Source organism: Zea mays, chromosome 3 (genome assembly GCF_902167145.1).
Source record: "Zea mays cultivar B73 chromosome 3, Zm-B73-REFERENCE-NAM-5.0, whole genome shotgun sequence".
Classification (NCBI taxonomy): Eukaryota; Viridiplantae; Streptophyta; class Magnoliopsida; order Poales; family Poaceae; genus Zea; species Zea mays.
This window is the reverse complement of record NC_050098.1, coordinates 140,229,950-140,247,735: the sequence shown is the minus strand read 5'-3', so window position 1 is coordinate 140,247,735 and position 17,786 is coordinate 140,229,950. Positions and strand designations below refer to the sequence as shown.

The 17,786-nt window shown below is 43.7% G+C and overlaps 1 protein-coding gene across 1 annotated transcript; it reads right to left on the bottom strand.

The window, feature by feature from the left end:
• Nucleotides 1-922: 922 nt before the first annotated feature.
• On the bottom strand, nucleotides 923-1,597 carry LOC100286270 (uncharacterized). Its single transcript, NM_001159157.2, has 2 exons — nucleotides 1,214-1,597; nucleotides 923-1,097 (listed from the first exon to the last, which is right to left on the bottom strand). The coding sequence occupies exons 1-2, from the start codon at nucleotides 1,509-1,511 to the stop codon at nucleotides 1,072-1,074; spliced, it is 324 nt and encodes a 107-aa protein (NP_001152629.1). The 5' UTR covers nucleotides 1,512-1,597; the 3' UTR covers nucleotides 923-1,071.
• Between the last annotated feature and the right edge of the window lie 16,189 nt (nucleotides 1,598-17,786).

The following is a 17,786-nucleotide window of genomic DNA, read 5'->3' as shown; positions in this document are numbered from 1 at the left end:
CTCCCCACTCTTCAACCTCTCAAGAACCACTTCACGGATTATTTGTCAAATAATTTTTGTAGATATATTCAATTCTGCTAAAGAGTAATTCGAAATACTCTATTCAAGAATCAGCTCTCCGAGCTAGAGAATCATAGAGTGGAGCTATGCCAAATGAGACCTAAGAGTGTTTAGATATTGCTACTAAATTTTAGTCCATGTCATATTGAATGTTTGAATGCTAATTATAGTCTCATTTTATATATTTGAGGTCTCTTGTCCATTTGTTCATCTTATGAAACCCATTGAAGTTGAAGGAAGAGGCTTTGCTTAATGAAGTGTTTTAGATTTTATAATCATAGATATTAGAGACCTCATTAGTGCATGGATAGAACAAGTGTGCATCAATCATTCTCAATGGGCTTGTTTATGTCAAGTAAGAGTTTGTGTTTATTACACTTTGTGCTCGACATCATCTGGATACCTTGGTGGCAATCGATAGTTTAGTGATCACTCAATGGAATTATGGGTGGCCCAACTCATGTTGTAAACGATTGCGCGTGATTCACCATGCCAAAGTGTTGAGAATCAAACTATAGAGAGCACTTGATTCTTGTACGAATCAAGGGGCGGTAAAACCCTTGTGTGGGTTCTCTAACAAGGACTAGTGAGGAAGTACCGACTATTTGATACCTCGGGAAATTATCATTATGTTCCTAATCCTTCTTTACTCTGAACATTTAATTTGAGCAATTAAGTTCTTGTTTTACATTACTAGAATTGTAACACTATAATAATGTTTGAACTTTGTGTGCAAAAACTTTATGCTAAGAGTAGATATATAGTTCCTTAAGCACAATGGGTGAAGTTGGTTTCATTAGAATTTGTTTGTTGTGAGAAATTTTAGATTAGCCCATTCATCCTCTCTTAGATATCTTGATCCTTTAAAACACAAAACCAAGGAAGTAATTAGATCAGTTTAAAAGAAGGAAGCATATTACTCCATACATATTATTCTCAATAGTCTCTCACATGTTACAAATCTCAAATTAAAGTTCTAGGAGAGAGTACCACATGTCCCAACCACTCCTTTTACATACTAAGAGGAACTGTATAACCTGCAAAAACCATGAAAATAAAATCAATCATGATTGAAGTCATCTACATCATACAACAATATGCATAAAACATGGACACAATTGTGTGTATACATATATGTGGTGTGTTCACTTACTCCCGCACTTGTAGCCAGGTTGAAACGGCCTCTTACAATAGTTGGCGACGTACACAACCTTCTCCATGCACCATACCTTCTCTACTTCCTTGTTAACATATTTGCATAGGCATGGAACATCTGCCCTCTTCCACACAGCACAACATGCTGCCGACGGTGGCAACTTTGGGTTCGCTGGGAATAGCTCAAACTGCTTGCACTCTCGTTTCATGTCTTCCGCGTCTTGTACACAACCAGCAGCCGATGTTGTCCCTAGAATAGCAAGGGCAAGGAGCAAACCCAAGAGTAGTTTTGCCATGGGTATAACTTCAACTGTTGACGAAATTTTTTTGGCGAAGTGAGATGTATGGTCTATGTGTGACACTGAGATCTTTAAGTGGGGATGGGTAGGCTTATATGTAGGTTTAGACTACGTATAATTAATATTTAACTATTATATAATATATTTAGATAGATAATGCATTGCATGTGTGCTAGAGATATTATTCTTAGTCCCTTATACATCTAAAAGATATCAAATTATATATAGTAGGTGATGCATATAATATTTAACTTTATTATATATATTCTATTAGATAGATAAAAATATGTTGCATGTCTAGTAGATATTACTCCTCATGCATGTATGAGATATTGAATTCTATCCACTAGATACTACTTAAGTATTTAACTATATTATAATTTTTCTATTAGATAGATAGTATGCTGCGAAGATATTATGTTGGGTATTCAAGCATATAGGAGACAAAAAAATTCTCTCCATTGGGTCCTACATCTTGTATTCAATCATATTGTATAAATTTCTGCTGCTCTGTGAAAGTATAAAATTTGTCTAGTTTTGATTTCGATGTAAAAGTTATTATTGTTTTTTAAAAACATCTAAATAGTATAATGGTGCAAGATGCAATTTTTTAAGTGGTCCCAAGGTTGGTGGACTGGTATGTTTCTAGGCCACAATTTATCCCATAACTCAACCCAGTAGGCCTACTAAGGACCCGTCTAGGCAAGGTAAGGACCGACCAACAGTGATTGTTGACCAGACCCACCTGAGAGATGGTAAAAGTCTAGTCATTCAGAGGTTGCCATGTGTCACCTTATGATGTTTTCCCTTTTTCTTTTTTTTTCAAAAAATAATTTAATCCTTGGAGTTTGATAATAAACTTATATGATCTCAAAAAATATGAAACTAGTGTCCAAATATTTTGTCACATAAGCTATGTGCCATGGTTTTGTGTTTGAGTGAATTTGGAACTTTTTCAATCTATTTGGTTCTTTGTGCACAAGAAATTGCTTATGAAAATTTGATGATTCCTACAAAATCCCTAGAGGAGTCTGAACCTAACGGGGAGGATCAAGACTACACTAAGGAACTGGGCCATTATACAAAGGTGCCACATCCCACCCAACCTCATAGTATCCCATTTAGGCATGCTAAATAGATTGCTAGTGCTTTTATATTTATTACGACATTGTGGTAGGATGTGTGGTGCTTGAGCCATTACCTTGTTTAAACCTAACTCCTACATACCACTCATAGGTTGCATGCTCGCTTTAACATACACTCTATTATTAAGCCTTGATGTCATGTATTGTACGATTTTTTGTGTGCAGATTAGGCACTTGGTGCCACTACTATATGGTGTCATTCTCTGTTGAGATACTTCTAGCATGTCTCCTAGGTGATTTTTAAGGTTGAGCGGACCAAACAAGGTTTTAACTAGTCTTCTATGACATTTTGCTAGTACAATGTGATCTTGGTGTTTCTATGCATTAGATGTAGTGTGTACATATGAGTACATGGAGTTCCCAAGAGCGTGACTCTTTGTGAAATTAGTTCTCAAGTTGGAGGTGCCTGTTATGGGCACAAGAGGTAGGGCTTCTCTTCTAAGGAGATGTCTTGTCTAGTCCTTCTATAGACTAAGTTGGGAAATGTGATATCTTGGCCTAGGTGGATTGTGATATCTTTGTCCAAGGCTTAATAGGAATGGTATAATACTCATACAAACAAGGTGCACCTTCTTTTTCAAAAGCCTATCTCAAAAAAACCTCTAAGATAAGCATGCTTGGCTCAGAGCAATTTTTGGATGAGTGACCAACCAAGAAGTTTTCTTTGATGCACACGAGTGAACAAAGTGCGTAGAAAAGACTCATGTTGGTCTGTGGGGATGGTCTATGATCCTAGATGACCATCAGGAGTAAGTACCATCGATTCGGGAGTGGTTGAGTGTTACAAATGATATCAGAGCCAACCCTCATGGTTTCATGGGCGTGTGTCGGCTAGGGGTTCGGGCATATGAGACATGACGCATATGGCCTAAAGTGGTCATATGGCATGACATATGACGACACTAGAAGCATACGTGGCCAAGATTGGAGGTTTCTAGATTGGGGTTGACCAACAAGTACGCCGGTCTTCTAGGGGGTGGATTATGATATTCTTGCTAGGGTGGATTGTGATATCCTAGTCCAAGGCTTAATAGGATTGGTAGAATACTCACACTAATAAGGTGCACCATCTTTTTTAGAAGAAGCCTATCTCAAAAGAACCTCTGGGTTAAGCGTGCTTGACTTAGAGCAATTTTAGGATAGGTGACCAATCGAGAAGTTTTCTCTGGTGCACATGAGTGAGCACAAAGTGAGTAAAAAAGACTTGTGTTGGTCTATAGGGACGGTATATGATCCTACATGACTGCAAGAAGTAAGTACCGCTGGTCTAGGAGTGGCCAAGGTGTTACAGGAGAACCGTTCCTTAGGAACCACTCATAGTGCCTGCCAGGTGGCCAGTCCAGAAGTGGTTAGGGTGTTACAAGTGAACTGTTCCATAGGAACCACCCATAACGACTCCTAGGAATAAGTACCGCTGGTCCGGGAGTGGCTGGGGTGTTACAGGAGATCCATTCCATGGGAACCACCCATACATGCCACTTGTTCTGGATGGGTTGGGCATATGTGATCTAGATTGGGTGGTATTGCTACTCCTTATGATGTAGGTGATAGTGCGAGTGAGCTAGGGTGTATCCTCTAACGCTTTAGAGACTGAAAGGAAATGTGCCCTTGGGCCATTTCTATAAATGTTTTGGTGATTAGATTCCCAACACAAATTACTTTGGTTCAAATGTACTAAGTGTGGAAGAGATGCAAATCAAAGAATCAATGTATGAATCTGGCCTTAGTAAATTGTTTTTGGGTACTAACATATTTCTCTAAGTGCTAGGAACCTTGGTTAATCAACTAAGATTGGATTGAAGAAGTTTGGTAAGTGCAACCAAACTAGATCCATCCTGAGGTGCACCGGACAGTGTCCAGTGCCCAGGCTGGCTCGGCGACGAACTCATCGCTCTCGGGAATTCACCGAGGACGCTGCGGCTATAATTCACCGGACTATCCAGTGTGCATCGGACTATCCGGTGAGCCAACGGTGCCCGCGCCAATGGTCGGCAACACAATCAGCGGGCGACGCGTGGCCTAGGCCAATGGTAACTTGGTCGCACCAGAATGTCCGGTGTGCACCGGACAGTGTCCGGTGCGCCAAGGGGACCGAGGGCTCAACGGTCGGCTTCTCCAAAAAAGGAAGGAGATCGGGCACCAGACAAGGACTGTTCATGTCCGGTGGTGCACCGGACTGTCCGGTGCGCCACCCGACAGAAGGCAAGAATTGCCTTCCAAATGGAATTCCAACGGCTCCTAACTGCCTTGGGGCTATAAAAGGGACCCCTAGGTGCATGGAGCAACACACTAAGCCTCCATTAAACATTCTAAGATGCCTAGACTCCTCAACCACGCAATTGGATCATCGTGTTTAGGATTTGAGCACTTCTTGAGTTGTAAAGTCCCTACGCCGTGTTTGTGTGCTCACATCTTGACTTGTGTGCGTGTGATTGTCGTGATTCTTACGTGTGTTTATTTCCCTCCCTTACTCTTGTGCTCTTGTTGTGATCAACTTTGTAAGGGTGAGAGGCTCCAACTTGTGGAGATTCCTCACAAACGGGAAACCAAGTATAAGGAAGAAAACAGTGGTATTCAAGTGGCTCATTGGATCACTTGAAAGGGGTTGAGTGCAACCCTCATCCATTGGGACGCCACAACGTGGAAGTAGACAAGTGTTTTACTTGGCCGAACCATGGGATAAAATTACCGTGTCTCTTGTGTCGCTTTACTTTGTGATTGGTTTCTTCTCAAGAGTTCTCGCTATAGCAACTTGGCTTTAATCTTACTAACATTTCATAACCAAGTTGTGCTATTAAGTGTTGAATTTTATAGGATCACCTATTCACCCCCCTCTAGGTGCTCTCAATTGATATCGGAGCCGTACTCTTCATTTAGGGACTAACCGTCCGAAGAGATGGATCCTAAGGGTAAGGGGACGGTGATCAACGACAAGGAGAAGGAGTCCCTCTTCAATGAGCCAAGAGATGACAAGCCCACTGACTCAGGCTCGAGTCACAAGAAGAAGGACAGGAAGAAGAAGAGGCACATAAAGAAGATCATCTACTACAACAGCGACACCTCCTCCTCTTCACCAAGGGATGACGACGACGAAGACTCTTCGTCGAAAAAGAAAACGGTTAATCAAAATTATTCCTTTGATTATTCTCGCATCCCCTATAATTAGAATGCCCATTTGCTCTCTATTCCACTTGGAAAACCCCCACACTTTGATGGAGATGATTATTCTTTTTGGAGTCATAAAATACGTAGTCATTTATTTTCCCTCCATCTTAGTATCTGGGAGATTGTTGAAAATGGAATGCATTTTGATAGCTCTGACAACCCTGTGTTTATCAATGAGCAAATACACAAAAATGCACAAGCTACTACTGTTTTGTTAGCATCTCTATGCAGGGATGAATACAACAAAGTAAGTGGCCTGGTGTTGGGGGCCTTCCTCTTCTGAAGGTCCTAAAAAACTTAACTAACATGTTTCCCAGTATAACATGCTGTCACAGGAGGATTCTGCTTTGAGATGAAGGTGTGCATGGTATGAAGGTGCGGTCTGGAGGAAGGATAAACTAGCTCCGAAGCTATGGCTAAAGAAGCTTCGGCTTAGCACGAGGACAATGGTGAAAGATGAAACCGACCTAAAGGAGAAAAGACTGCTTAGTCCTCGACAGCTTGCCTTATGGTCAACAGTAAATGTCAGGGACATGAATGTAATTTTGTCCAGGCTGTGTCCTGTGCATATAAATAGATGAACAGTAACACCGTACTGTTCACGCTGAATTGTAATCACTCTCGCGTCACTCCTGCTTTTCCACCTTCTATCAAGTCGAAGGTATAAATGTAATATAAATATCATTGACGTTTATTCATGTTTATAAAATAAAGATATAAATAATCTAATGATTTGTGATGATTGTTTATATTCTTTTGTGTTTCATGTCTCTATTTACATTTTGTCCACTGAAATGATGAAGGTATGCCCTTCATGACCTTCGTCTGAAGATCATTATATCCCAGGGGAGATAATGCTTCGAAGGACGAAGGTCTCTAATCTTTAATAATTGTGTTGCTTTGTTCTTGATGTATAACATCCGAGAACAAGGACCAACATTGGCGCCCACCTCCGGTGAACTCATTCGACCACCTTCGGCAAGCATCGACCTTTGTCATGCCGCCGAAGAAGACAACAGCGCCAGGGGCTACACTACAGCCACTTGACGTTAATCAGGAGACGCTACACGAAGCTAGGAGCCAGAAGAGGAAGGCTACCAGCCCAACACCTCAGGAGGAGGAACTGGACCAAGAAATCAGGGATCTGGAAGCTATCCATCAATAGGTCCAAAAGAAGAGAGAGAAAATGCTTCGGCTCGCCGACCTCCAGAGGAAGATTGATGAGGCCGCCGAAGAAATGCGTCACCTCACCCAAGATGACCAGGATCGAAGGCCCCAGCACAGGGAGCTTTGTCAAGAAAATTCATACAATGATGATGAATGGTATGGTGACTTTCATCATGGCAATTTTGCTTTTAACGATGCTTCTCCCTTGGCAGCAGAATTGTAGGCTACCCCATGGCCCTCATCATACAAGCCACCTCAACTTCCTATGTATGATGGGCACTCAGACCCGAAGCAGTTCCTGATGAGCTATGAAGCAACCATATCTTCATATGGGGGCAATACTACAGTCATGGCGAAATCCTTCGTCATGGCAGTCAAAAGTGTAGTGCAAACTTGGTACTCTTCTCTTCGGCCAGGGACAATTACATCTTGGCAGAAGCTAAAGGACATGATGGTCACTAGCTTCCAGGGCTTTCAAACGAAGCCAGTCACAGCTCATGCTCTGTTCCAGTGCACACAGGACCAGGAGGAGTACCTCTAGGCATATGTCCAAAGGTTCCTGCGACTGTGAGCCCAGGCGCCTATAGTGCCCAATGAGATTGTCATTTTGGCCATGATCAAGGGGCTCAGACCAGGACCAACGACACAATATTTTGCAAGGAAGCCGCCGCAAACCTTGGAGAAGCTTCTCCAGAAAATGGATGAATACATCAGAGCTGATAATGATTTCCGGCAAAGAAGGGAAGAAGCTTACATATACTCTGAGATGGCCAGGGCCTTCGGAGGAAGATTCCACCGCAGGCATGTCAGATCAATCCATAACACCAGCCCAAGTGATGATAGGCGAAGCCAACCTCAAAGGCAACAACACAGCTCCTAATCATCAGGGCTGCAACAAAGTTCCTTCAGGCCACCAGCTCCAAGAGGTAGAGGGGGCAGAAGCTTCGGAGGAAGATACAAAGATCAGCCCAGAAGATTGTTTTGTTTGTTCTGCGGCGAAGACAAAGGTCACACCACAAGAACATGCCAAGTCACAATTTAGAAGCAGAAAGAGATTGGCGAAGCTGAAGCACGGCAGAATCAGCCAAAGCTAGTCCTACATACTGCTTCATGCTATTCTCCCTATGTCCCAGAGTACGTAGGTAATCAACAGCCTATGACCTCTGTCGCTTCGGCAAGCCACTCTCAAGCTTCCTGTGCCCAGCTCCCACCACCACCACCGCTAGCACCTAATCTGGCCCAAAGCCAGCAGCCAGAAGGGCACCAACACGCTCAACAATAGCGCGATTTTTGAGAGGAGTCCGAAGCTCGCACAGTCAATAGTACTGTGCCTGAATCCAAGCACATCTACTAAAGAATATCCTACCTCTTGTGCATCTTTATCTTTTCTGCCATTTTATTTTTCTTGTATGAAAAACAATTCACGAAGGATTGAATTCCAATTTCATGTAATAATATTGAACTCATATCATCGAATGGGATGCTTCCTCTTAACAAGGTTCTGAAGCTACAAAAGTCGTTCCTAAGGGAGCACAGAGTAAGTTCTGAAGCTACAAAAGTCGTTCCTAAGGAAGCGCAGAGTAAGTTCCAAAGCTACAAAAGTCGTTCCTAAGGGAGCACAGAGTAAGTTCCGAAGCTCCAAAGTCGTCCCTAAGGGGATGCAGAGCCAAAATACCACCGAAATAGAAGGTGAAGAAGCTCCAAAGTCGTCCCTAAGGGGATGCAGAGCTTAAATGACACCGAAATAGAAGGTGAAGAAGCTCCAAAGTCGTTCCTAAGGGGATGCAGAGCTTAAATGCCACCGAAATATAAGGTGAAGAGACTCAAAAGATGTCCCTAAGGGGATGCAAAGTCCGAGAGTGTTTCCGTGTGGATATGTGTCTTCGGCATAAACATCATGCTGCATCATATCATCGCATCATTTCGCATAGCATTACATCATACATCATGTCGCATCAACAACAAGATTGAGCACGAAGCAAACCTTCGGCAATTACATGATGAATGAAAGTGTGCCGGAGCACGAAGCAAACCTTTGGGAATTACAATCTTACCAGGAAACTTTTTGTCGACATCATACAACAGCTTTGCTATAGAAGGGCTTTTTTCTTTACGTAGCATGAAAAGAAGGGAAGGTGTTTTTGAAAGGGAAATGTGCCTTTGGGCAATTTCTAGCATGTTTTGGTGATTAAGTGCCCAACACATTTAATTAAGTTCATTTGTGCTAAATGAAGAGAGAAGTGCAAAACAAAGACAAGGTATGTTTCTGGACTTAGTACATTGGTTTTTGTGTACTAATATACTTGTCTAAGTGATAGAAACAGAGAAAAGAGAAGGAGAAAAGGATTTGGCTCGAGCAGCCAACTCTCAGCTCAGTCTGGCACACCGGACTGTCTGGTGGTGCACCGGACAGTGTCCGGTGCGCCAGGCTGGCTTCCGGTGAACTGGCCACTCTCGGGAGTTTTTGGCGGCGTACGACTATAATTCACCGGACTGTCCGGTGGTGCACCGGACTGTCCGGTGAGCCAACGGCCGCCAGCGCAACGGTCGGTCGCACAATCCGCGGGCGACGCGTGGCCCGCATCAACGGTCGGCAGGGGCACCGGACTGTCCGGTGTGCACCGAACAGTGTCCGGTGCGCCAACCAGCCCGGAGTTGCAACGGTCGGCTGCGTCAAATTAGGAAGGAGATCCGCACCGGACATGCTACAGTGACTGTCCGATGGTGCACCGGACTGTCCGGTGCACCACCCGATAGAAGGAAACTTTGGCCTTTCTTGTTGGCCTCCAACGGCTCCTAGCTGCCTTGGGGCTATAAAAGGGACCCCTAGGCTCATGGAGGAGTCACCCAAGCTTACAAGAAAGAGCCTAAGACTCCAAGACTCCATTCTCACACATTTGATTCTTTGAGATAGTGACTTGAGCTCCATTTGAGTTGAGAACTCCTTGTGTTGTGTTTTGAGCTGAAGTTGTGACTTGTGTGCATGATTGTGCTCTCGCTTTGAGTCTTGTGTGTGTTGCTCTCCCCTCCCTTACTTCTGTGCTTCTTTATGATCATCAATTGTAAGGGCGAGAGGCTCCAAGTTGCGGAGATTCCTCGCAAACAGGAGAAAGTCTAAAAGAAGAACACCGTGGTATTCAAGTTGATCATTGGATCACTTGAAAGGGGTTGAGTGCAACCCTCGTCCATTGGGACGCCACAACGTGGAAGTAGGCATGTGTTACTTGGCCGAACCATTGGATAACTCTGTCTCTTGTGATTGCTTTTCTGTGATTACTTGTGTGTTCGCAAGAGCTCGCTACTTAGCCATACTAACATCTCTATAACCGAGTTTCGTGGCTATTAGTTGTTGATATTTACAGGATCACCTATTCACCCCCCTCTAGGTGCTCTCAATTGGTATCAGAGCCGTTCTCTTCACGTAAGGGACTAATCGCCCGAAGAGATGGATCCTAAGGGAAAGGGGATGGTGGTCAACGACAAGGAGAAGGAGTCCTTCCTCAACGAGCCTAGAGATGACAAGCCCACTAACTCTGGCTCGAGTCACAAGAAGAAGGACGGGAAGAAGAAAAGGTGCATCAAGAAGATCGTCTACTACGACAGCGACAATTCTTTTTCTTCACCAAGAGACGACGGCGAGAAAAGAAACCGGTTAATTCAAATTATTCATTTGATTATTCTCGTATTCCTTTTAATTCCAATGCTCATTTACTTTCTATTCCTCTTGGTAAACCTTCACACTTTGATGGAGAGGACTACTCTTTTTGGAGTCACAAAATGCGTAGTCATCTATTCTCTCTCCATCCTAGTATTTGGGAGATAGTTGAACATGGAATGCAATTTGATAGTACGGATAACCCCGTGTTTATTAACGAGCAAATTCATAAAAATGCACAAGCTACCACTATTTTGCTAGCATCTTTGTGCAGGGATGAGTACAACAAGGTAAGCGGCTTGGACAACGCCAAGCAAATTTGGGACACCCTCAAAATATCACATGAGGGAAACGACGCCACCATGATCACCAAAATGGAGTTGGTGGAAGGCGAGCTAGGAAGGTTTGCCATGATCAGGGGAGAGGAGCCAACACAACCGTACAACCGGCTCAAGACCCTGGTCAACAAGATTAGGAGCTATGGGAGCACGAGATAGACGGACCACGACGTCGTCCGACTTATGCTCAAGTCTTTTACTGTTATTGACCCTCATCTTGTGAACCTCATCCGTGAAAATCCCAGGTACACAAAGATGACGCCCGAGGAGATACTCGGAAAGTTTGTGAGCGGGCGCATGATGGTGAAAGAAGCCCGATATGTAGACGACGCGCTTAATGGTCCATTACCCGGCTACGAGCCTCAACCCGTTGCTCTCAAAGCAACAAGCAGCAGGGAGGCTCTACCAAGCAAGGTTGCACAAGTTGAGGCGGCCGGGCTAAACGAAGATGAGATGGCTCTCATCATCAAGCGTTTCAAGACCGCATTAAAAGGACGCAAGGAGTACCCCAACAAGAATAAAGCAAGGGGAAAGCGCTCCTGCTTCAAATGTGGTAAGACAGGTCATTTTATTGCTCAATGTCCCGATAATGAAAATGACCAGGGGGAAGAAAGACATGGGAAGAAGGAGAAGAAGAAAAAGCTATAGGAAGGCTAAAGGCGAGGTGCACCTTGGCAAGGAATGGGACTCGGACTGCTCGTCATCCGACTCCGATGATGAAGGACTAGCAGCCTCGGCCTTCAACAAATCTTCTCTCTTCCCCAATGAACGCCACACTTGCCTCATGGCAAAGGAGAAAAAGGTAAGCGTTCGAGAAACCCCTAAGTATTCTACTTCTAGTGATGATGATTCTAGTGATGATGAAGTAGATTATACTAGCTTGTTTAAAGGATTAGATAGAGCTAAAGTAGAAAAGATCAATGAATTGATTGATGCTTTAAATGAAAAAGATAGACTACTAGAGAGGCAAGAGGACATTTTGTATGAGGAACATGACAAATTTATTAGTGTTCAAAAGTCTCTTGCCTTAGAAATTAATATGAATGAATTACTATCTTCTGAGTTATCTACTTGCAATGAATCTATCTCTAGTTTAAAAACTTTGAATGATGATTTAAGTGCTAAGCTAGAGGTAGCTAAGAAATCAAGTTCATGTGTAGAACATGTTGTAATTTGCAATAGATGCAAGGATTTTGATATCAATGCTTGTGATGAACATCTTGCTTCTATTACTAAATTAAATGATGAGGTGGCAAGTCTTAATGCTCAACTTAAGACTTGCAAGATTGATTTTGATAAGCTAAAATTTGCTAGGGATGCCTACACTATTGGTAGACACCCCTCAATTAAGGATGGACTTGGCTTTCGAAAGGAAGCCAAGAACTTAACAAGCCAAAGGGCTCCCATTTCCAACAAGGAGAAAGGGAAGGCCCCTATGGCTACTAGTGCTCAAAAGAATCATGCTTTCATGTATAATAGGAAAATTGTTAGTCATAATAGGAGATATGATTATGATGCTTATGATTCACATGCTATGTTCGCTTCAAGTTCTAATGGTAGGCCTAGGAGAAATTTTGTGTCTCATGCTCCTAGGAAAATGTGTAATAAACCTACTACTGTCTTTCATGCTTGCAACACTAAGTTTGTTCTTTCATGTAAAAATGAAAAAGTGGTTGCTAAAAGGTTGGGACCCAAATGCAAAGGAGACAAGGCTTGCATTTGGGTACCAAAAGCTATTGTAACTAACTTGTAGGACCCAACAAGAGTTGGGTACCTAAAACCCAAGCATAAATTGTCTTGCAGGTTTATGCATCCGGGGGCTCAAGCTGGATTATCGACAGTGGATGCACAAACCACATGACGGGGGAGAAGAAGATGTTCACCTCATATGTCAAGAACAAGGATTCCTAGGATAGGATTATCTTTGGAGATGGGAACCAAGGCAAGGTCAAAGGCTTGGGCAAGATAGCCATCACAAGCGAGCATTCCATATCCAATGTATTCTTAGTAGAGTCATTAGGATATAATCTCCTGTCTGTAAGTCAATTGTGCCACATGGGCTACAATTGCTTATTTATAAATGTTGATGTTTCTGTCTTTAGAAGGAGTGATGGTTCATTAGCGTTTAAGGGTGTATTAGACGACAAACTCTACTTAGTTAATTTTTCGAAAGAGCAGGCCGATCTAGATGCATGCTTAATAGCTAAGACTAGCATGGGCTGGCTGTGGCATCACCGTCTAGCACATGTTGGGATGAAGAACCTTCATAAACTTCTAAAGGGAGAACATGTGTTAGGACTAACCAATGTCTGCTTCGAAAAAGATAGACCTTGTGCAGCTTGTCAAGCAGGGAAACAGGTGGGAAGCACTCATCACAACAAGAATGTGATGACTACATCAAGACCACTGGAGCTTCTCCATATGGACCTCTTCGGACCCGTCGCCTACCTTAGCATCGGGGGAAGTAAGTATGGTTTAGTAATTGTTGATGATTTTTCCCGCTTCACTTGGGTATTCTTTTGCAGGATAAATCAGAAGCCCAAGGGACCCTAAAGCTCTTTCTAAGGAGGGCTCAAAACGAGTTTGAGCTCAAGGTGAAAAAGATAAGAAGCGACAACGGGTCCGAGTTCAAGAATCTGCAAGTGGAGGAGTACCTTGAGGAGGAAGGCATCAAGCACGAGTTCTCCGCTCCCTACACACCATTGCAAAATGGTGTGGTAGAGAAGAAGAACAGGACGCTTATCGACATGGCGAGGATAATGCTTGGAGAGTTCAAGACGCCTGAGCGGTTTTGGTCGGAAGCTGTGAACACAGCTTGCCACGCCATAAACCGGCTCTACCTTCATCGCCTCCTCAAGAAGACCTCGTATGAACTTCTTACCGGTAACAAACCCAACCTCTCATACTTTCGTGTATTTGGGAGCAAATGTTAAATTTTGGTGAAGAAAGGTAGAAATTCCAAATTTGCTCCCAAAGCTGTAGAAGGTTTTTTACTAGGTTATGACTCAAATACAAAGGCGTATAGAGTCTTCAACAAATCATCGGGTTTGGTTGAAGTCTCTAGCGACGTTGTATTTGATGAGACTAATGGCTCTCCAAGAGAGCAAGTTGATCTTGATGACATAGATGAAGATGACATTCCAACGGCCGCAATACGAACCATGGCGATTGGAGATGTGCGACCACAGGAACAACAAGAGCAAGATCAACCTTCTTCCTCAACAATGGTGCATTCCCCAACTCAAGACGATGGACAGGTTCCTCAAGAAGAGGCATGTGATCAAGGGGGAGCACAAGAAGAACTAGTTATGGAGGAAGAAGCACCACTGGCCCCTCCAACTCAAGTCCGAGCGACAATTCAAAGGAATCACCCCATCGATCAGATTCTGGGTGACATAAGCAAGGGAGTAACTACTCGCTCAAGATTAGCTAACTTTTGTGAGCATTACTCATTTGTCTCTTCTATTGAGCCTTTCAGGGTAGAAGAGGCCTTGCAAGATCCAGACTGGGTGTTGGCCATGCAGGAAGAGCTCAACAACTTCAAACGAAATGAAGTTTGGAGCCTGGTGCCACGTCCAAAGCAAAATGTTGTGGGAACCAAGTGGGTGTTCCGTAACAAGCAAGACGAGCACGGGGTGGTGACAAGAAACAAGGCTCGACTTGTGGCAAAAGGTTATGCCCAAGTCGCAGGTTTGGATTTTGAGGAGACTTTTGCTCCTGTGGCTAGGCTAGAGTCTATTCGTATTTTGTTAGCCTATGCCGCTCACCATTCTTTCAGGTTGTTTCAAATGGACGTGAAGAGCGCTTTCCTCAATGGGCCAATCAAGGAGGAGGTGTACGTGGAACAACCCCCTGGCTTTGAGGATGACAGGTATCCCGACCACGTTTTTAAGCTCTCTAAGGCGCTCTTTGGACTTAAGCAAGCCCCAAGAGCATGGTATGAATGCCTTAGAGATTTCTTAATTACTAATGCTTTCAAGGTTGGGAAAGCCGATCCCACTCTCTTCACTAAGACTTATGACGCTGACCTTTTTGTATGCCAAATTTATGTCGATGACATAATATTTGGTTCTACTAATCAATAGTCTTGTGAGGAGTTTAGCAGGGTGATGACACAAAAATTTGAGATGTCGATGATGGGCGAGTTGAACTAGTTCCTTGGGTTCCAAGTGAAGCAACTCAAGGACGACACCTTCATCTCTCAAATGAAGTACACTCAAGATCTTCTCAAGCGGTTTGCGATGAAGGACGCCAAGCCTGCGAAGACACCGATGGGAACCGACGGACATGTCGACCTCAACAAAGGAGGTAAGTCCGTTGATCAAAAGGCATACCGGTCTATGATAGGTTCCTTGCTTTATTTATGTGCTAGTAGACCGGATATTATGCTTAGCTTATGCATGTGTGCTAGATTTCAATCCGACCCAAGGGAATGTCACCTTGTGGCTGTTAAGCGGATTCTTAGATATTTAGTTGCTACGCCTTGCTTCGGGATCTGGTATCCAAAGGGGTCTACCTTTGACTTGATTGGATATTCAGACTCCGATTATGCTGGATGCAAGGTTGATAGGAAGAGTACATCAGGGACGTGCTAATTCCTAGGAAGGTCCCTGGTGTCTTGGAGTTCTAAGAAACAAACCTCCCTTGCCTTATCCACCGCTGAGGCCGAGTACGTTGCCGCAGGACAGTGTTGCGCACAACTACTTTGGATGATGCAAACCCTTCGGGACTTTGGCTACAATCTGAGCAAAGTCCCACTCCTATGTGACAATGAGAGTGCAATCTGCATGGCGGATAATCCTGTTGAACACAGCCGCACTAAGCACATAGACATCCGACATCACTTTTTGAGAGACCACCAGCAAAAGGGAGATATCGAAGTGTTCTATATTAGCATCGAGAACCAGCTAGCTGATATCTTTACCAAGCCTTTAGATGAGAAAACCTTTTGCAGGCTGCGTAGTGAGCTAAATGTCTTAGATTCGCGTAACTTGGATTGATCTATAGCATACATGTGTTTTATGCCTTTGATCATGTTACTTTATGCATTTATGAGATTTGTTGTTTATTTATTGTGCTCAAGTTGTGCAAGGGATCCCCGGACCTCACAAGTCCATGTGTGAGTGATGCACATATTTAGGGAGAGAAGTGCTACAACTTGACCCTTTGAAGACTAACCTTTGTGTTTAAGTGTACTTGATATAGTCTCAAAGGTGGATTGAAAGGGAAAGGTGAACTTGGACCATGCAAAGACTTCCACTGTACTCCGGTATTAGTGTACTCACCTCCAAGTTCATTCTTAAGCTCCTATTGCCTTTTTGCTCTTAATTGACATTTTTGGTGAGGCAATGGGGTTAAAGGGCCAATAATGATCCCGTTTTGGTGCTTAATGCCAAAGGGGGAGAAATTAAGGCCAAAGCAAATGGATCAACTACCACTTGAGAAATTTTTGAAAATAGTAGAGTTAGAATTTTTTATTTGTCCAAAATTCTCTTATTGCAAAAATTTGGTCTCTTATGGGGAGAATTTATGATTATGGGAAAAAGGGGAAGTTTTGGCACTCGATCAATTTTTCAATTAGAATATATCTCTTTGTGCCTAAACATGGGTGTTTGACTTGGAGATAGGAAAATGATATTGATTTGCAAAAACAAACCAAGTGGTGGCAAAGAATGATCCAAATATGCCAAATTTAAGTTAAAAACAATTTGGGCTTCAATTTGAATCGATGTTGCATGTTTTGCATTGCATTTTGATGTGTTGGCATAAATCACCAAAAAGGGGAGATTGAAAGGGAAATGTGCCCTTGGGCAATTTCTAGTATGTTTTGGTGATTAAGTGTCCAACACATTTAATTAAGTTCATTTGTGCTAAATGAAGAGAGAAGTGCAAAACAAAGACAAGGTATGTTTTTGGACTTAGTACATTGGTTTTTGTGTACTAATATACTTGTCTAAGTGATAGAAACAGAGAAAAGAGAAGAAAAGGACTTGGCTCAAGCAGCCAACTCTCAGCTCAGTCTGGCACACCGGACTGTCCGGTGGTGCACCGGACAGTGTCCGGTGCGCCAGGCCGGCTTCCGGCGAACTGGCCGCTCTCGGGAGTTTTTGGCGGCGTACGTCTATAATTCACCGGACTGTCCGGTGAGCCAACGGCCGCCAGCGCAACGGTCGGCCGCACAATCCGCGGGTGACGCGTGGCCCGCATCAACGGTCGGCAGGGGGCACCGGACTATCCGGTGCGCCAACCAGCCCGGAGTTGCAACGATCGGCTGCACCAAATTAGGAAGGAGATCCGCACCGGACATGCTACTGTGACTGTCCGGTGGTGCACCGGACTGTCCGGTGCACCACCCAACAGAAGGAAACTTTGGCCTTCCTTGTTGGCCTCCAACGGCTCCTAGCTGTATTGGGGCTATAAAAGAGACCCCTAGGCGCATGGAGGAGTCACCCAAGCTTACAAGAAAGATCCTAAGACTCCAAGACTCCATTCTCACACATTTGATTCTTTGAGATAGTGACTTGAGCTCCATTTGAGTTGAGAACTCCTTGTGTTGTGTTTTGAGCTCGAGTTGTGACTTGTGTGCGTGATTGTGCTCTCGCTTTGAGTCTTGTGTGTGTTGCTCTCCCCTCCCTTACTTCCGTGCTTCTTTGTGATCATCAATTGTAAGGGCGAGAGGCTCCAAGTTGTGGAGATTCCTCGCAAACGGGAGAAAGTCTAAGAAAGAAGAACACCGTGGTATTCAAGTTGATCATTGGATCACTTGAAAGGGGTTGAGTGCAACCCTCATCCATTGGGATGC

What these genes read in the sequence shown, in the direction of transcription:
- LOC100286270 (NM_001159157.2), bottom strand. Translation starts at nt 1,511, where the DNA reads ATGGCAAAACTACTCTTGGGTTTGCTCCTTGCCCTTGCTATTCTAGGG. An exon ending in ACCTGGCTACAAGTGCGGGA is followed by an intron (nt 1,098 to 1,213) that starts GTAAGTGAACAC and finishes TGGTTTTTGCAG; the next exon opens with GTTATACAGTTCCTCTTAGT.